General features: G+C 47.2%; 1 protein-coding gene across 1 annotated transcript in view; it reads left to right on the top strand.

Annotated features, from left to right (window-relative positions):
• Window positions 1–4,240: 4,240 nt before the first annotated feature.
• TFCP2L1 (transcription factor CP2 like 1) overlaps window positions 4,241–18,010 on the top strand; it is a 33,192-nt gene continuing 19,422 nt past the window's right edge. The window contains exons 1-2 of the mRNA XM_015868828.2: window positions 4,241–4,438; window positions 7,012–7,163. Of these exons, the coding sequence (XP_015724314.1) occupies window positions 4,377–4,438; window positions 7,012–7,163 (214 nt within the window). The 5' untranslated portion in view covers window positions 4,241–4,376. The remainder of the gene's footprint in view (window positions 4,439–7,011; window positions 7,164–18,010) is intronic.

The following is an 18,010-nucleotide window of genomic DNA, read 5'->3' on the forward strand; positions in this document are numbered from 1 at the left end:
GGACTCAGGAGGTGCCATCGCTTGGACTTCAAAATCTCTGTGCAAACAAAGTAAGAGTCTTAAAATGAGTTTACAAGGAATAAGGGAATAACATGTTATTAGAATAACTGTACCAATTACTGTCATCGCAAAACTGCTCTTATGGGTGGGTACGCCAGCTGGGAATAATCACAGTCATTCTACATGTAGGTAAGACATGAAAACCACACTTCCTTTTCCAGTTTATCTTCTCGGTTATAAATTTCTTTCATGAATCATCTAATTAGGGTATTTCTGTATAGAAAACCTCATTTAATGGACGAGCGCTTTGAAGTGAAGATCAAATATAATAATGACGATGCTCATTATTTACTCATAGTTTCAGTTTTTACAGGTTATAGTATTTGTGAAGGGCCGGTGGCCATGTGAACTGTAAGTTATGGTTCTGCTATGGCACAAAGTGTCTCCCAGTAGCCCCACAGAGAAGGGTTTAAGGACATGGAGGGTCTTAATGCTTTTCCTTTCAAGGAAACAAAGCTGTCTGTGAAGTGTTTTGGGGGAGATGCAAGGCTCCGTAATGTACTTTTCCAGGCTTAGTGCTGTCCTACAACAGACACATGCCCTGGGGTGGAGCATTTCGGATCCTTCTACATGCTCAACTGTGTCTAATTATTGTCCTGGAACCATTTCACGTTTGAGGAGTTTACTTTGGAGAGGATGTGTCTGCTTGTTGCTGTTGCTTTGCCAGGTTGAAATTATAATAATGCCTCTCCTCCAGAGTTAAAAATAACCACTTTTCAGATGGTTTTTGCTTAGGAGTCTCAATGGGGCAGGGAAGCACATGCAGTAGAGCAGCATGTAGACCTTCACTGAGTCTCCTCAAAAGCTCGGAAGCTGTTGAGAGCCCATGTGCGTGGCCATTAGTGGTGTGCTGATCCTGGATATTGCCTTCAGTGGGAGGGAGCAGTGGGACACATGCAGTAAAACTTACCTGGAGCACAGTATTCCTCATGGATGGATTTCACACACCTGTTACAGTGTTGGTGTGAAGGGACCTCTGCGTGTCTCTAACCCAACCTGCACCTCGAAACAAGGCTGGGGTCTGCACTAAGAGTCCATCATGTCTCTGTCTAGTTGAATCTTGAATATCTCCATGAATGGAGATGCTACCACCTATCTGGCCACCTGTCCCAGTGTTGCTCTTATCAGTGGAGCTGCTCTCAGCTGCTTGAGGTAATCTTACTGTTTTCAAGGTAATCCATGGGTCCTTCTCCACAGGGCTGCTCCTCAGCCAGCTGCTTCCCAGCCTGAACTGGCACATGGGGCCACTCCAAACCACATCTCTGCTCAACTCCAGGATGTTTCAGTCTGCCTGACATGGTCCAAGTCCTGCTCAATGGAAGTGCTGGTGCTCACCCCACCAGCCACCTCATCTGCTGTTGTCTGCACATTTGCAGAGGGTTCTTCTGCCTCTTGTGGGATCCACCACTAGACATCTTCTGGCACCATTTCCTGCTCTTTCACACACTCATCTCTCTGGCAAAGCTGTTTTAAGCAGTCCCTGCTGCAGGCTTCTCTCCCTTTCCCTCCCCACTTGTGCTGACACAGCTGTTTGGGGGCAGGCTGGCAAACCAGATTGGTGGGCGGATGTGGGATACACGCAGATATTTTTGTCCCGGCTGCAGATATTGGGTTGTTTTTTTGCTGTGAAGCAGAATGCCTCTGACAGTAAAGCTGTAAACACAGCCAGGCCGCTGTCTGACCTAGGTGAAGGCGAGTCACATCCCTGCATGGCATCGGGCAGTGACATCCCCTCGCCTTGCCAGCACAGCTCCTGCATCTGCTAGGATGGAAAGTGTGCCAGGGCTGGTAACAGCAGCCTGCAGCTCACAATGAGAAAGCCAATGCCAATAAGATATATAATGAGCGTTTAAAAAGCACTTATTTTGTCAGCCAATCATCTATCATCCTCATTGTGTAAATATTTCTGTTTCCACAACAAAATGACTTGAAGAGAAATGTTCACCAGGAAGAACACATTTTTGATGCCGCTGATAAAATCAGGACAGTCAAAATGATGGATGTGACATTGATGAAAGCCTGCAAACAAGGCTTAATTTCTGTGGCAAAGAAAAACCCAACCACCACCTCATGGGTTCATCAGCGTTTGGTTGTGCCTGGAAATTCAGTGTCAGCTGGAAATTTGATGGTGACCTCTGATAAGTGAGAAAATGGCGAGGGTTTAAATGAATGACTTGAATGAGAAAATAAATAAGCCACCCCGTGCGGTATTATTTCTGATATTTGTTTTGCTATTAAGTTCACTTAGGGCCGTTTTCATTGTGTCGTGACGTTTGTGTTGACAAAGCATCAGGGCACGTGAGCACCTCTGGGTGCTCGGCATCACCTGGGACACGTGAGGTGGAACATGGAGGTGGCTTGTCACAGCAAGGAGCCTTGTGAGACTGTCATAAAGATAGAAAGGATCCTGCTGAGCATTTTGCTCTCCCCTGTCACACATGCCATAGGACTTCACATGTTCCTTCCTCTTTGAGCCAGAACATAGTTTTTTAAGGAGAAAAGCCTAGTTTTGGCTTAGGTCTAGAAAATGGGCACGGGAAAGGAGCCTTTAGTCACAGACTTTAGCAAAGCTCCCCTGGTCTCTGCTGATCACTTCAGCTCCCAGCAATTCATCCCATCAGTCTGTAATGCTAAAACCTGGGCCTGGTGGATCAGATGTGGGCAAGAACAGGGCCAGATTTCCCTTTTTACTTTCCCTTGGCAGACATTGGCTTGGATTAACTCTTTGCCCTGCGCTACAACTCTGTAGTTTTGCCTTCCAGGCTCTTCGCCAGCGACAGAGCTATTCAGGATGCACACAAAGATTTGGTCATACAGAGATCCCCAGGACAACAAGGGCAGAGGGAATGCTCTCCCTCTTTAAATATGATATTATATTAGAACATACGGGCTGGTGCAGAAGCAGATGCTTTGGCCCATGCAACAGGAGAGAGTTGGAGTAATCCCCGAATAAATAACCTTGACTAATGCCGTAATGAGCTAATTGCAGCTTTTGGAAGCTCTTCAGCACAGGGTAATGTTCAACCTTGATCCTTGAACTCAGTTTATTTTCAGCTTCATGAACACAAAATTGCTCACCTGACGTAGGAGCTCATGTTAGATTTTCAGAAGCAATTTAAATACTTGTGGTAGAATCCACAAAGATAATTGGATGCTTTGTTTCCTTTTAATTTGGTGAGAATGAAGTGCCTGATTGCTTTTGCCTTCTGAGCCCTGCAGGGTTACAACACTCTTGTGCTCACATCCCTTCTTGGCTTTCCAGAAGGGGAAAAAAAGAGCAGAATATGTGTCTTTACCTCAGTTGTTTCAGTGCAAAGTCTGGACTCAAAGTGCTGAGAAACTGACTTAATGAAGCAGATAGAGGGCATGTGTGCTTTCTGCTCAGTTCTCAGCTGTAGGGACTGTAATAACCAGCAGAAGCAGCAGAACAAACTTTTGGGCTCAGGAACAACTTAGCATCCTAAAATGAAAGTACATATATTAATGTTTGAAGGGTGTGTTTTGCTTGATTTTTGTTTAATCCGAAGGCTGTGTGCTTAGAGACCCAGCTCCTCTTTATGTCGCCTTGATCTAACCAGCATGCTGTGAGATTTCCCTGGGTTAGGGCTGTGGCAGTGGAAGAGCAGTGCTGGGTGCTCCATAGGGGAGCACAGAGATGCGCGCAGCACAACGTGGTAGATTCAGAGGGGGGACCTGATCCACGGGGTCAGGAAGGCTGGAAAACACCTCTAAGATCGTACAGCCCAACCCATCCCCGCCGTGCCCACTGTCCACGTCCCTCAGTGCCACGTCTCCACGGTTCTTAACACCGGTGAAGATGGTGCCTCCACCACCTCCCCGGGCAGTCTGTGCCAGAGCATCCCCGCGCTTTCTGAGAGCGTTTCCTAATACCCAACTTGACCCTATACCACAACCTGAGGCCACAACCTTTCAGGTTTGGTACCGTATAACCATTCATCCTTATGCTGGACTCCAAACTGCGGAAGGACGTTTCTCATCCAGTGCCACAAACTCCGTCCCGGGGCACTCAGCCCCATATCGCACCGCCTCACCCGCACGGAGCCACCTGCGCCCCGCGGCTGCTGTGCGGGGCGGGGCGGGGGAGGTCCCGGTGCTCCGCGGCGCAGCCAACCCGCGCCCGCCGGGGCTGGGCCATAAAAGCTCCGGGAGCCGTCGGGGCCGCGACTGGAGCTGTTGGGAGGCGGAGGCAGCGGTGCCCTGTGCGCCTCGGGGTGGGCAGCCCGGCTGGGACCCTTCTCGTCACCCCTCCCAGCGACCGCGCCGGGCTCCCCCCGTCCCATCCCCGCCGTGCCAAGATGCTGTTTTGGCACACGCAGCCGGAGCACTACAACCAGCACTCGACAGGCAGCTACCTGCGGTGAGTCCCCGCGGGGCAACGCGGCGGGATGGCCAGGGGAAGCCCTTCTAGCTGGGAGCTGCGGGTTTCTTTCTCCCGTCCTTCTCTATTAGCGGGGCTCGGCTGCGGAGCTGCCGCCTCCTTTTGGGACGATGGGCGAGCAGCTCACAATTTCACTTTCTCGACTCGCCTAAACCAGCTTTTTCCTGCCTCTGCACAGTCGCGTTTAATTAACTGTTCCTAATTTAAGCTCTAAAGGGCTGCGAAACAATAGTCCGCAACATGTGTAGCGCAAACCCGTGTTTCCTCCCCCCAGAAGACAACAAAGCAGGCAACTTTGGGAGTTCCCTTTCTGCTGGGTGCTTATGAATTATCTTTTTATGAGTATCTAAGGCTGGAATCTCAGAGGGCTCTGACGGCTGCGGTTGTGCTGGGTTGCGGCACCCTGTGTGCACCCCAAAGGCTGCGCCAGGTTGGACGGCAGGGGGATGTTGTGCCTCAGAGGGCAGCGGGCATGGGATGGGCTGCCCAGGTTGGTGGGTGCAGCCCTGAGCTGCTGGAGCTCAGGGAGTGCTGGAACACAGCTCTCAGACATGAAGTTTGGTTATTGGTTGGCCCTATGTGGAGTCAGGAGTTGGATTTGATGGTCCTGAAGGGTCCCTTCTGTTGCAGGGTGCTCTGTGGGTTTGCAGCATCAGAGTGTTGCAGGATCATCCTGTCTGGGTCAGGCTTGACCACACTGTTTGGTGTACTGAATGTTTATTGCTGTGGCTGTGAGGGTTCTTGAGCTGGGGCTCAAAGCCTTCAACTCACATTTATTGGATTGTTAAGTGATAGCTTCAGATGCTTTGGGTGGCTTTCAGATGCTTTCTGGGTTAAGCACCCAGTTCTTGTGGAGAGCTGAAATTCTGACCAGTTCCTGGGAGCCTGTTGAGACACACACTTCTAGAGAGAGCCTTTGCTCTGAGCTGTGCTTCCCAGGGCTGTCTGTACCCACAGACAGGTTGAGACTGCACTGAGCAAGCTGGAGTTGTGCAGTCCCCTTCCTATGGATCACACTTCTGTACAGTCAAAGCCTTCGTGGTATCTGTGTAAGTTCTGATGGATTCAGTGTCACAGGAATGCTGTGTGTGTCTCTCTCTGTACCTCCATCCTCCTGAGCCCCTCCTCAGACACCTTTCTCCCTTCCCCTGTACATTGTCAATCCTTGGTTGATGACAGAACCCCAGTGCTTCAGCATAGAGGCGAATGTCAGGAGAATTTGAGGATCTCACCCACCTGCTTTTCTCAAGACTTGGTTTGCAGCCTTGAGCGAAGAGTAGAGCAAATACAATACAAACCTTTTGTACTTACACCTTAGAGCTTCCTTCAGTCCCTCAGACACCATTCACATCTTCTTTCTGTGTTGCGAATGCTTTAGGTGAGGTGAAATGTTTCACATGATCCAAAGCTGTGGTATCCTTTTCAGACACCTTCTGGAGGCATTTCTTTCACTTCATTACCATGGTAAATCATCATTGCTGAGAGGAAAAAACCCTCTCTATGGCCACAGTTGGGTAAGAGCGGTGGTTATGTCAGCGATTCCAGCAAGTAAATGGGGCTGGTTGCCTTGGAGTTGGTGGTATTGCAGCGGGGTGCAGTTAGGAGGGAGAATGGAAGCAGAGGGGTGTTCCTTTGTCCCTGCTGCTAAGCAGAGTGGCACGGTTTGCTCTCTGGCTTTGTTTCTCCAGGAAGAGGAGCCCCATCTGTGAGCTGGGTGCTTCAGCTCTGCTGCAAACTGCTGCGCTGTTTCACTGGTGACCTGGGCAGCCTTCAAGGTTGTGGGTGTTAGGATTGAGTGCAAGGTGGATCATTAACGGAACAGGCAGGGAAAATTCATAATGGTCTTTCCATAGGGAGCGTGCCCGTATGCATGGGCATGCTCCTGAACAGTTCTTATTAGAGCTTCTTGTGTGTGGGAATTCCAAGGGGAACGGAACTGCATGCAGCCTCCAGATGGGTTCTTTGGTCTTCACCATACAGAGGGAATGGGGAGGGTGGAGGGAAAGAATCTGATTACTTACACTGAATTGTCTCTGTGTTCAGCATAACCTTTCTATTTGGGGAGGATATGGTGTCTTAAGTAGGTGAACACAACAACCAGAGAAGTTAGAGGTGCAGCAAAGTCTAATGTGGCTCTCCAGCATTAGATGTGTGAAGATTAGGATGCTGGTTCGTGACATCTCTTTGTGCTAATGGCTCTGTTGTGCTCTCAGCATTGCTGACATCTGTTCTGCTCGGGGTTAGCGTGGGCCGGGAGCAGTCTGGCTGCGAGTCAGCATGCAGGTCAGTGCAAACGTCTTGTAAAGGAGCAGGGTCTGGGACTGTGCCCAGCTCCTTGTGAAGCTGCTGCTGCTCTGCGCCTGTGTGCTTCCTGAAGGCAGAAGTTGTCTTGTCACGCTGTGGAGGCTACATACATTCTTAGCAGTCATAACTCAGTGTTCCTCTGGAGCTCATCTCCATTATTTCAGAGCATACGGGTCAAATCCAGATTGAGAGCAGAATACTCCATAGAGTCTTTGTAAGTACATATGTGTGTGAATTGTGCATTTCAGAGATGTCCTTGCGCTGCCGATCTTCAAGCAGGAGGAACCACAGCTGTCTCCCGAGAATGAAGCCAAGCTGCCTCCGTTTCAGTACGTCCTCTGCACAGCCACATCCCCTGCTGTGAAGCTGCATGAAGAAACCCTGACTTACCTCAACCAAGGTAGGGTTTGTATTGCGTGGAGGAGGGTGCATTTCCTGGGAGTGATTCATGAGAAAGAGATTGAATTCCATACTGGTGCCTCGCTGGGAGGGCAGTGGGAAGGGGAAAAGAGGGAAAGAGTTGGGGAGGGGATGGAGGAAAGGATAACGTGGCATGTAGGCATGAAAAATGAAAGATTCCTCAACTGATACAAAATGATCAAGTACCTTTGATTAACTGTTGACTTAAAACATCACTATAGCATGCACAGTTCTGTGTAGCCAGGTACTGGCTTGATCTCCAGCAGTCTGAAATACAGCCTCCTACCTTCATCTTGAAAGGCCAGGTGAATTCAGTAAGTGGGCAAGCTTTGGACTCAGGGAGGGACCTTTACATTGCAGGCCCCCAAGAGCTACTGGAGGGCAGTGCTGCAATGGATGAGATAGACTGGCTGGGTGGTGCGGCTCTAATCTGCTGAGTCCCTGACTTGACAAGTTTATGGGGTTCACAATAGCAACGTCCTCCATAATGAACCTCGTAGCATAATTTTTATGCAAGGCCCTGTGTTTCCCTGGGTGTTTTTTATTCCTTTGTCAGAACTTGTGCATACACATCTGTGCTTGGAGGTTGGCTTTCACTCTGGAGTACCTCCTGCATGTGGGTCCCAAAGGGATCAGAAATCTCCAGGCACAGATTATGCAAGATACTATGCTTAATTTCTGCCAGGTTGATAACAAGGGCATTACAGTACCATCAGCCTGAGGGCTTACTGCCCTGTCTTAGTGGTATTTCACACTGGCTCTTGGCCCCAGCTCCTCAAGCTCTATGCGTTGAGTGTGAAGCTCACTTTAGTGTCTCTCTGGCTGGATTTCTCTCAGTGCTTGCACAGAACGGAGCCCTGACCTCCCCTGGGCTCTGACCTCAGGTGTGTCTGGCTGTTGGATCTGTTTTGCTGGTAGGCTCAGACAGCACTGCTGGAATGACCAGCCAAGTGCTGCAGGCTCTACCAAGAAGGTTAAATGCCATGTGGATTGGAGGATGCTTGAGATTTGTGAATGTATTCCCAGTTTGCCCATTCAAATACAGCAAAATCCCAGCAGGTGGTGTGGGGCATATCAAGGGTGAGATGAGCACAGACTTTGTTCTGCTTACTGTCGTGAATAGCTGTCTCCTGCTCCATCTTGACACAGTACTGACTTAATTCCTTGACAAGCTGACAGTTCTCAGGTATCTTCTGCACCTGTCCTCCATCTCCCAAGGGGGGAGTTGGGGATGTGCCCTGGGGAGTGAGGCTGGACAGGTTGGAGGAAGAAAGCAGGGGTGAGACTGGCAGAAGCCACGCAGTAGGCAAGATCTGGGAAGGGGTTTGGGGCAGGACTGTAATGCTGTTGCTTTGCTAGGAAGGATGGAAACAGCATCTTTTCTTATGGGATCTTCAAGGTAATTAGTTGTACAAGCTGCTATGTCTCCTTGCTTCTAAGCTGATTACCGCCTATTCTTCTTGACAGAAATTCCACATCTTCCTGCCACCTTCTTAGCAGTGTTCTCACCCATCTTCTTTAAGTTCCTAAGCAATCTGTCTTTCACGTTATGCTGTGCTCCGCTTAGTTTCTTTGAGATCCTCTTGACATTCAGCTGAAATTCAAGGCTATGCAGTATGCCTGCCTTTAGAAGCTATTCTGCCATACTTGGCAAGTTGCTTCAGAATCAACACCAGTAGCTGCACTCCTGTTCCCAGCACTGACTCCTTCTGGTAGGAGGGGCAGGCCTTGGCCCTAAGCTTCTCTGACTTGTAGTCTTCCTCTTTGCTCTGTCTGTTAGACCAAAATCCCTTGCATATTTTAGTTAGTAAGACTAACAGAAAGTTCATTATGGTACTAGAAGAGCTATGCTGTGTGAGCCTGAGGTGGGACGTGGAGGGAACCTCAGGGCAGCTCAGGTCTTGGTAGCTGCAGCATAACAGAAGAGCTGACTGACCTCAGCATGCTGTGACCATGCTGTGGTGCCATTCCATAAAGCAGCTGATACCATTCCCTACACCTTATTGCCTTACGCTGACCATAAGTGAAGGGACTCTCTTGCACCTTACCCTCTTTCTGTGCTTATCGTGGTCTGGCTAAACACTGTTACACAAAACTTCCCTTCTTGCGTGTATGCTTCAGTTTTGGGTCAGATGACCTTAACAAATGGCTAACTTCATTAACATGTCCTTCTACTCTGTGCTGAGCGCTTCAGTCACAGCTGGCTCCTAGTAACAGTGGTACAAAGAAAGAGTGGCTGTCCCAGTTCCAACAAAGCCATTCACCTCCAGTGCAGTGACTTATCCAGGCTGTGAAGACTGGTTTGGGGTTTTTTAGGCCTCTTCACTATTTGGCTGTGTGATTGTTGCAGAGTTTTATCCAAACACGCTTCCCTGGCTGGAGCTCTTCACTACTCAGCAGCAGACCTTCTGTCACTGTGCAGCAGCTATGCTCCCTGCCTTGGGATGTTCACTCAGGACCAGTTCAGTGCTGGCAGGTGAGAGACCAGCTCTGTACAGAAATAGGTAGAAGAAAGGACTGGTCTTACAGAGCATGATGGCTTCTGCTGAGCCTTGGGCAGCCATGGGGAGTTGGTCAGTGGCACCTTGGAGTAAGAGGACTTTAGACCTGGCTCCCCACAGAGGTGAGGGAAAAATCCAGGTGGAGTCCTGATCTGGAGAGGCTGTTCTCAGCAAGGTGAGGAAGCAGAAGGGAAGGCTGTGTGAAGTTGACTTGGGGACGTTCACCAGTGGCAGGCTCCCAAGCTTGTCTGTTCCAGTCTGAAACCACAAATGCTCACTGGGCACAGCTCTAGAACTAGCCAGTAAATCAAGCATCTAGAGTCAAATCCTCAGCTCGCTTTCCAAAGACTGACTCATTACACTTGTCTTTCCCGATCTCTTCCCTTCTGTGTCCCACATTCCTTGAGAAATTGGAGCCAGAGCCCTGTTAGTCCCAATTCAATGTGATCTTAGTTTGCTAATTCTTAAGGCAGCCTGTATGGTCAGAGATCTTTACTGGACTGCATTAGGATTACTCATCTGACAGTAATATGGACATGTTTCCATGGTGTCTTAAACCAACTTCCCCTCAGGTCCATGAAGCTGGTAACCATGTTGTGTCCTCACACCAGGAGCTGCTGCTGGCATTGCTCCCTTGGTCAGGGCTTACTGCTGTCAGCAGAGCTACACTGTCTAGAAGTCTGCAGCACAACGTCGCCTAACGCTTTTGGAACTAGCCTGCCTTTTAGTACTATTGCAGTGTCTCTTGTGGATAGGGATTTTTCAGACAAACAATCAACCAGCAACCATATTACAAACCACTGCTTTAGCAAGAGGTCTTGGTGCAGTTGCATGTTCCATGGTCTGCAGTCATATGGGGTGTGGTTTGAGCAGGGCTGGTTGAAACTAGTTTCAGACATGGACAGAAATGGGAGCAATGAAGGTGGTTCCAGAAACTGCACCAGGAGGAATGCAGAGGAAACAAGCACTCTACGGCAGATCTGAATGCTAATAAATATGAGGAAATAAAACCATTAAAAAAAAATTAAAACTAAAAAAGGGCTCACACACACACACACACACACACACACACACACACAGAAAAGCCCGAGAAACAAAACAAAGCAAAAATCATTGCCCAGGGGACTTGGCTTGTAGTGCCAGAACCACATGTGGAGCGTGAGCTGTTCCAGTCATGATTTTGTTTCATGACCAGCGTTGGGTTGGCTCAGAGCCGAGATCTAAATTGCTCCGAATAGAGGGTGGGTCGGACTGATGGCAGGAGTCACTGAGACCCAGCCATGTGCCAGACACAGCCCTGTCCCTTAGCAGTGCTTGAGAGCAGCCGGGTGTCACCTGCTTGTGAGGTTTTCCTGTTCTCCAGGTCTGTGGTTTGTGACTTGTGGTCCTCAGCCATGCAAGGATTTTAGCATCCAGCCGGTTGGGGTTAGGAAGGCTGGCCACCTCTGCTTCGTAAGGTCTTCCAAGAGTTAGTTTTATTGCCAGTCCTAGACAGTTCGGAAAACAAACAAGCCAAAAACCCAAACCATGAGAGAAAACCACGAACATCCGAGAAGACCTGTGATGTTATTGGGAGCATAGCCGTTGTGGTGCATAAGCAACAGATGCCTCACAAAGCTAAAGATGGACTGAGTTGGGTCCTGTCGCGCCCAAGCAAAAGCTCCAGATATTGGGTCCTTCGGAGTGGATCTGGGTCCAAGGTGCGTGTATGTAAACTTGTACACTTGAAATTTTTTGGCTGTTGTCCTGCCTCGGCTCACTGCAGACATGCTGTGGTTTCCCTTCCAAGGAGAGGCGCGGAAAGCACAGAGGACAAATGGAAGGTGGTTGCTTGGGTAGATGTCATTGCTTACAACAGAACCTTTGCCTCCCTTAAAGCATTTAAAGTTCACGCAGTTGGCTAATCTTCTACAGGCAAGGAACTCGGTTTTAAATACTGAGATTTACAGTAAATGAAAAAAGCTGTTTTCTGTTGACGTTAACTCATACGTAATTGGGTTTTTATGGGGTCACAACTGTCGGAATGTTTGTAGTTTTCCTGGAACAGTTCTTTATTTGCCTAAATGAAGTGTAGAGAAGGCTGAGTGACCAGCTCTGACTGGGTGTGCTTCTGGTTTAATTATAGCTCTGCTTGTGGGGAGATTCTGCTTTGTCCCATCTGAAGAACCAACTCTCCGTATAAATTGCTGCTGCCACTGGCCAGGTCCCGAGTGTTTGAAGCTGCTGGTGGTCTGTCCCATGTGAACATCTGCTGTTTGTCTGAACTCTTGGGCACAAAAATGACTTTGAGTCACTGAGGCTGTGCATATCAGGTGCTTCCTGGTGGCTGCCCACCTGTGCATCCTTCATCCCTATGGCACACAGCACAGCACGCCATTTTGGTCCTTGCCTCCATCCCTGGCTTCAGGTAGCTTCAAGTAGCTTCAAGAAGTGCCTGTCAAAGTCTGTTTCTGATGGTATTATTATTATTTTTTTTCTTTATTTTGGACCTTGTGCTGCACTCCTTTGTTTTTGGAGAAGGCATTTGTCTCCTACCTTACTGTGAAGACAGCCCTGATGTCTCAGCTGAAGCCGTTATTCGTGCTAGCAGTGATTTCCCCATATGCTTGGCAGCTCTGTCTTTGCTTGGCAGCCCAGGATAAACAACCCTGTCTCCAAACCACACCATCCCTAAACTCACTATGAATCTTGCTTCAGATGACAGGGCACCTCTGCATAAGTAGAGCATCTGACTTCTGTTGCCCTTAGGAAGCTAGAATCTCAGTTGTCTATTAACCAAGAGCCTGTTTTCTATTCATTGGGTAATGCTGCTGTTAACATCTGGATGAAATTCAAATGGGATTGTGAACTTGCTGGATCGTAGCCTGTGCACAACTCCTACTGGAAGCCCCTAGACTGCGTTTTGTTCTCCCACTTCCATAAATCTTCGATATCTTTGAAGGAAGGAAGTGCTCAGAAGTAGCTACAAGTATAGTGAAAAGTCCGAATATCTACAAGATTTTTTTTTTCTTTCCCTGTCGTTTTTATTTCCACTTTTCTTTTGAGATTTCTGCAGTTCTGAAAGAAACTTTTGCCTAAGTTTCTACACTTGGACTGTATCAATGAACTTGTTGGTCTGGTGATATTTAAATCTTCCAGTCACCTTTCCATAACTTGCAGTATCCTTCCTATTAAGATATACATTAGCAGTAAGAAACTTAAGAGAGCACCATCCTTTTGACAAAGTTAATTGTTTCAATGGGTATTATGTGTGATATCTTATCTCTAAAGAGGCTGAAAAAAAACCTTTTTGCCTCTAACCAAGCATGTATTTTATGTTTCTGAAATCATACAGCACATACTTGAGCAGTGAGATTTCTTTTGTCCTGGCTTGCTGTTGTATTTCTGAGTTGTGCTTGCAGTGATGGGGCATTTGTCAGTTGGAGCAGCCAGGTACACGAGTGGGGCTTCCTTTCTCTAGTGCATTTCTCCACATTACTGCAGAACTGTGGTGAAGGGGGTGATTTCCCTGAGGGCTGACTGGGGCTAGCAGTCATATTTGGCCCTTCTGCATCCCTCTTCAGCACCCTCGGCAGGGACCATTCTTCTTAGTTATCTGAAGCTCAAGTAAATATTACACACCAAGCTAGTCTTGCAGAGCTATAAAACCTGTTGTCCAAATTGACTCAGTACAGGTTGAAACCAGAAAAAGCCTGCCTGATTTAATTACACAGAGGGGGCTAAGCTTTTCTGAGCTAGGCAGATGTGACCCAGATAGTCCTGGGTGCTAGAGAGGTGGAAATACAGGAAGAAATTATTTTCTCAAGTCAGATTTTTCTTTTTTTTTTTTTTCCTGTTTGCCATTAGAAGTCCATCATTTCTTCAGTGATTAATTTGTTATAAGAACCAAAATTTATACCATGGCTTCAATTAAGCGTGATTACAGAATCATGGAATTGAAGGGGTTGGAAGAGACCTCTGGGAGCATCAAGTCCAGCCCCCCTATTAAAGCAGGTTTCCTGCAGATTACTTGGTGGAGTTCAGTGAAGTAGGCAAGGTGTGTGCAAAAGAAGAACAGGTGCACACAGTGATGGTAGCAACTGAGAGTGTTTGAGTCTGTTAACTGCTTTTGTGTCCTTGACTGAAAGTTAGGCTGTAGTCTTGTAGGAGTTACATATACATCTCGCTCTTCTGAGTGGAAACCACTGTAAATGAAGAGCGTTTCTTTTATGCCTGTTAGCTATGAAGTGTCACCACTGTAAAATGAACTATCTTCAGAAGTCTGGGAAGATGAGGGTTTAACCAAATGTTCATATAGTAAATGAGAGCACTGGAGTTTTCTTCCAACAAACTTGGCTCTGAGGCATGTGCTTGGCTTTCCACAAGAAAGAGGCAGAAAAAGAGAAAGAAGGGGACAAAGAAACCCCCCCAGAGCTGGGAGGAGATTGTAAAAGGAGGAGAAGCCCAGGAAGAGGCATGATGACAGTGCAGCTCTATGGCGTGGTGGAAGAACTGGTCATGGAACTGGACCATTAGGCTCCTCTGGTGGTAACGGCAAGTAGGGTAGGTATCATTGCTATTGCACTCAGATGGGTAGTGAACCCCATCAGAGTGGCTCCAAACAGTGGGACCCCAGTAGCTTTGCTTGGAATAGAAACAGGCAGGAAATGGGTGGAGGGATGGGTGAGACTGCAGGTACTAAAGTAAGGTGTGTGTGCAGCATGGTTGGTATAGCCATGTTCCAAGAGAGATTCTGCAATAGAGGAGTTTGTGACCGTTGGTCTGACTGGACAGCTTGATGTGGACACAGCCTGCACACTGAATACTAGCTGCTGGGAAGCTGTGGCCAGGAAAGGGTTGACTGTCTTCATTCTGCCCCATCCCCGGCCGCTTATAACTGGCTGCTCTTGAAGATGAGATGTGGGACATGATGGATTTGGTGTGTCAGGATGACTCTTATGTTCCTTTTGCTTTGCCTGGCCCACAGTTGGTCCTCCTCTGCAGGATTTCCATGCTCCTAGCATAGCGGGAGCTTTCAGGGTGGCCTATTGTGTAGCAGCTGAATTCACAATATCCTCTGGATAAACATCTCCTAGAGCATCTTGTCAAAGGAGGATGCAATAAGCAACTGCAGAATATCCAGCGCCATTTGTGGCCTGGAAGGGGAGGATTCTGCTCTTGTTCCTTGTCTTGAGAGTGTCTGCACGTGGGACACTTTGGCAGGTGTTATGCTAAGCTATACTTTTGCTTTTGTCTGTCTAAAAAGGTGTGGGCAATCAAGCATGCAAGTTGAGATGCCAGCTCTGTCACTCTTGCCTTTTTACTCTGTGGACTCATTAATCTTGTCAGATAAATGTGTGTGTGTGTGTGCCTGATGGCCTGAATAGTTGCATTTGGTTGCTTCAAAGGTGATCCTTCTGCTTGCTGGATGTGCCTGGGGCCGGGGGGTAAAAGCTGTCATCTGTCAGCATTCCTTTGCCTTTATCTGTGTGCTATTTAGGATGTCCATATAAAGTTGCTAAATGGAATTTTTATTGGCCAGCTTGGCTTAATAATCAAACAGTTTCCAGGCTGGTTCTGTCTAGTGCTGTGTGGATCCATTCTGTGAAAGAGGACTTGCAATTATTATTATTTTGTTCTTGTCTACTGACTTCCATCACAGATATTGCCCAGTATAAGGTTAGGTTTTAATTAATTGCTGGAAGGGCAAGCGGACAACTTGGCTAGATTAAGTAAGACTTGAGTCAATTTGGTCTGGAATGTCAGCAGCCTAATAGAAAGTTAGTGTATCGTATCGATGCATTGTGCAGAAAACCACAGGATGCATAGTGGAAGTGGCCCTTGAAACGTAACACCAAAACACTCAAAAATGAAAGTGGGATATTGTGGTTGTGTAGCAAATAAACGTGGAACAAACTGTAGATTTTGAGCTTAGGATAATCTTTTGAAATCAGAAGCCTTCAAGTGTTATGGTGGCTGGAACTGAGCTGGCTTGAGCCTTCGGAGCATGTGAAAGTGTTCCTTTCTTGAACCAAATTGTTCATCAGCTGTATCAAATTGTTGACTTTCAGTTTTTTTGTCCCCAAACTAAGTGACCATACCTGCATTTAATATGCATTAATAACCAAGGGCAGTAAAAATGAAGAGAGTAAACAGTCTATAAATCCTCTTTAGGGTAGATGCAGTGGCTTTATGAATCACCAAGCAGGAACTCTGTGGACTTGGGTGGTTACTACTTCGCTGGATATTACTCTTGTTTGTAAAACAGAGTTGCTCAAACCCTAGCCTAGGAGGTGATTGCATAAATTTGCTGTTGCTCAGGGACTGTCTGCTCAAAATACAAATTGCACTGTATCATCACCCGCCCAGGTTTTTATTGGTGCCCCCAAAGCTTCCAGTGAAGCTGGGAGACAAATTGCATCTCAGGAATTTAATGTGGTTATTCAAATATTTATTGCCATTCTGTTCCCTGCCTGAGGTAGGGAAGACGGCTTGTGGCAAGCTCTGTGCAAGGAGCACTGCACATTGCATTGGCATCAGCTCTTCTGGGGATCTGGCATTTGAAATGCTTTCTTCATGTCGGATAGTGGTAAAGGCATTGATAGCAGGCTTCAGGTGCCCTAGTTTGTGTGTGTCCCATACTGCAGCGTAACCTGAGACCAGGCAGATCAACAGTTCTGAGGCTGTTGTGAGCCCTTGTTGCCTTGGTGGTGCAGCTACGGGCAGTGTTGAGAACATGGAAAGGAGAAGGTTTCAGCAGGTTGAACATGCTACCATTGCTCTCCATTGCCACAGATGTTTCCATAGGGTTTTCTCTTCCCTCTAAGCCTAGCATATGTCAAACCTTTGTCAGCTGAGGAGCAGCTTCTGTCCTGGTCAGGGTCAGACTGATGATATCATCGCAAATTCTCAGCATCAGTACGTTCAGCAACTCTCTTTGGCTTTATTACCAAGCATTGACTTGTAGCTATCTAGCATAGCCTATATTAGTGAAGAAACTGAAAAACAGTACTGGGGAACTCACTGTATTTCAGTTGTCACTGGTGTGGGATTCTGTGTGCCAGAGCCTTGAGCAGCTTCTTAGCCTTTGGCTTTTTAGTGCCAGTGGGAATATGAGGAGTTGGGACCAAATTCTCACTGAAAGTTCCACAGAGGGAAATAAATTGCTTGAATTTTGGCTGGAAGCCGTCTTGTTTTGATAACTGCTCTGTGTAGTAACTGGAGTCGAACACTCAGAGGTTAAGGGGAAAGTAGTTAGCATGAAATACTATTCTGAATGAGGCATTTCATGGCATGAACTGAGTACCGTGGCTTACATCAGATGACCCATATATCTTTCATCAGTGCATTTTACTTCTTATTTGACTTTCCATTTATCATTAACTCTGTCTCCACAACAAGTTTTCTGTCTTACGAGCGGGCAGAATCTGTTTCTGACTCAATCCAAGCAGAATCCCTCCCCTCAGGATGAGGTGCCTGGTGCAAGTTATATGCTGTGTTGCAGGATGATTCCTGTCCCACATAGCTGCATGGAAGATGCATGCTGCACAGTTTTTAAGTGCTTGATATCAGTTTGAAAGGAACATGGCCAGTGTTTTTATGCTGATTAATTTCTTTCATCTCACAGGAAATGCAAACCAGGCTGCCCAAAGAGTGGGGGTATATATCAGAATGTAAAGGTGTCACGACAAACTAAGGCCTGCAGTACTTGCTGAATGGAAGTACTTGTGGCTCAGCCATTGCCTTCCTCTGTAGCACAGCTCATGTCACTTCTATCTCCCTGTAACCACATCTGAGTACAGTCATAAATGTATTCTACTGTTGCACAGAAGCTTATGGTCTCAAATTCTAAACTAATTTTCTACAATGATTAGACTGATATTTGCTTGGTAGTGAATTGCAAATGCAAGAGATAATTGGCTGTGTAAATTCATTTCGGATGATGAACTGCATCACTGTGATTTTGTGGACCTGAGCCTGAATTTTTTACATTAATACAGTATTGATTATGTGGAGAGATACTGTACATGTCATAAAACTGCCATGTGAATAATAATAACCTGTACCAGTGGGAACACTAGAGAGTCTGTTGTGTTAGTGAAGAAGACCTCAATTTCAGCACTGTCATTTGCAGTATCCACTTTTGTTGTCCAGTGATCTCTAAAAGGAGGTCACTCTTCCTATTCCAGTTTACTTATGTGCAGAGAGATGGGTTAAGATGTGTGTATGTTTCCAGTGCTTAATTTGGTGCTTCACATGGTTTATTCTTCCCCTTCTGCATCCTTTAAGCCACATGCTGGATTCAAGGGTCGCTTCCTGTTTGCAGAACCCCTATTGACATCAGTAT

The sequence above is a fragment of the Coturnix japonica genome, chromosome 7 (assembly GCF_001577835.2).
Source record: "Coturnix japonica isolate 7356 chromosome 7, Coturnix japonica 2.1, whole genome shotgun sequence".
Classification (NCBI taxonomy): Eukaryota; Metazoa; Chordata; class Aves; order Galliformes; family Phasianidae; genus Coturnix; species Coturnix japonica.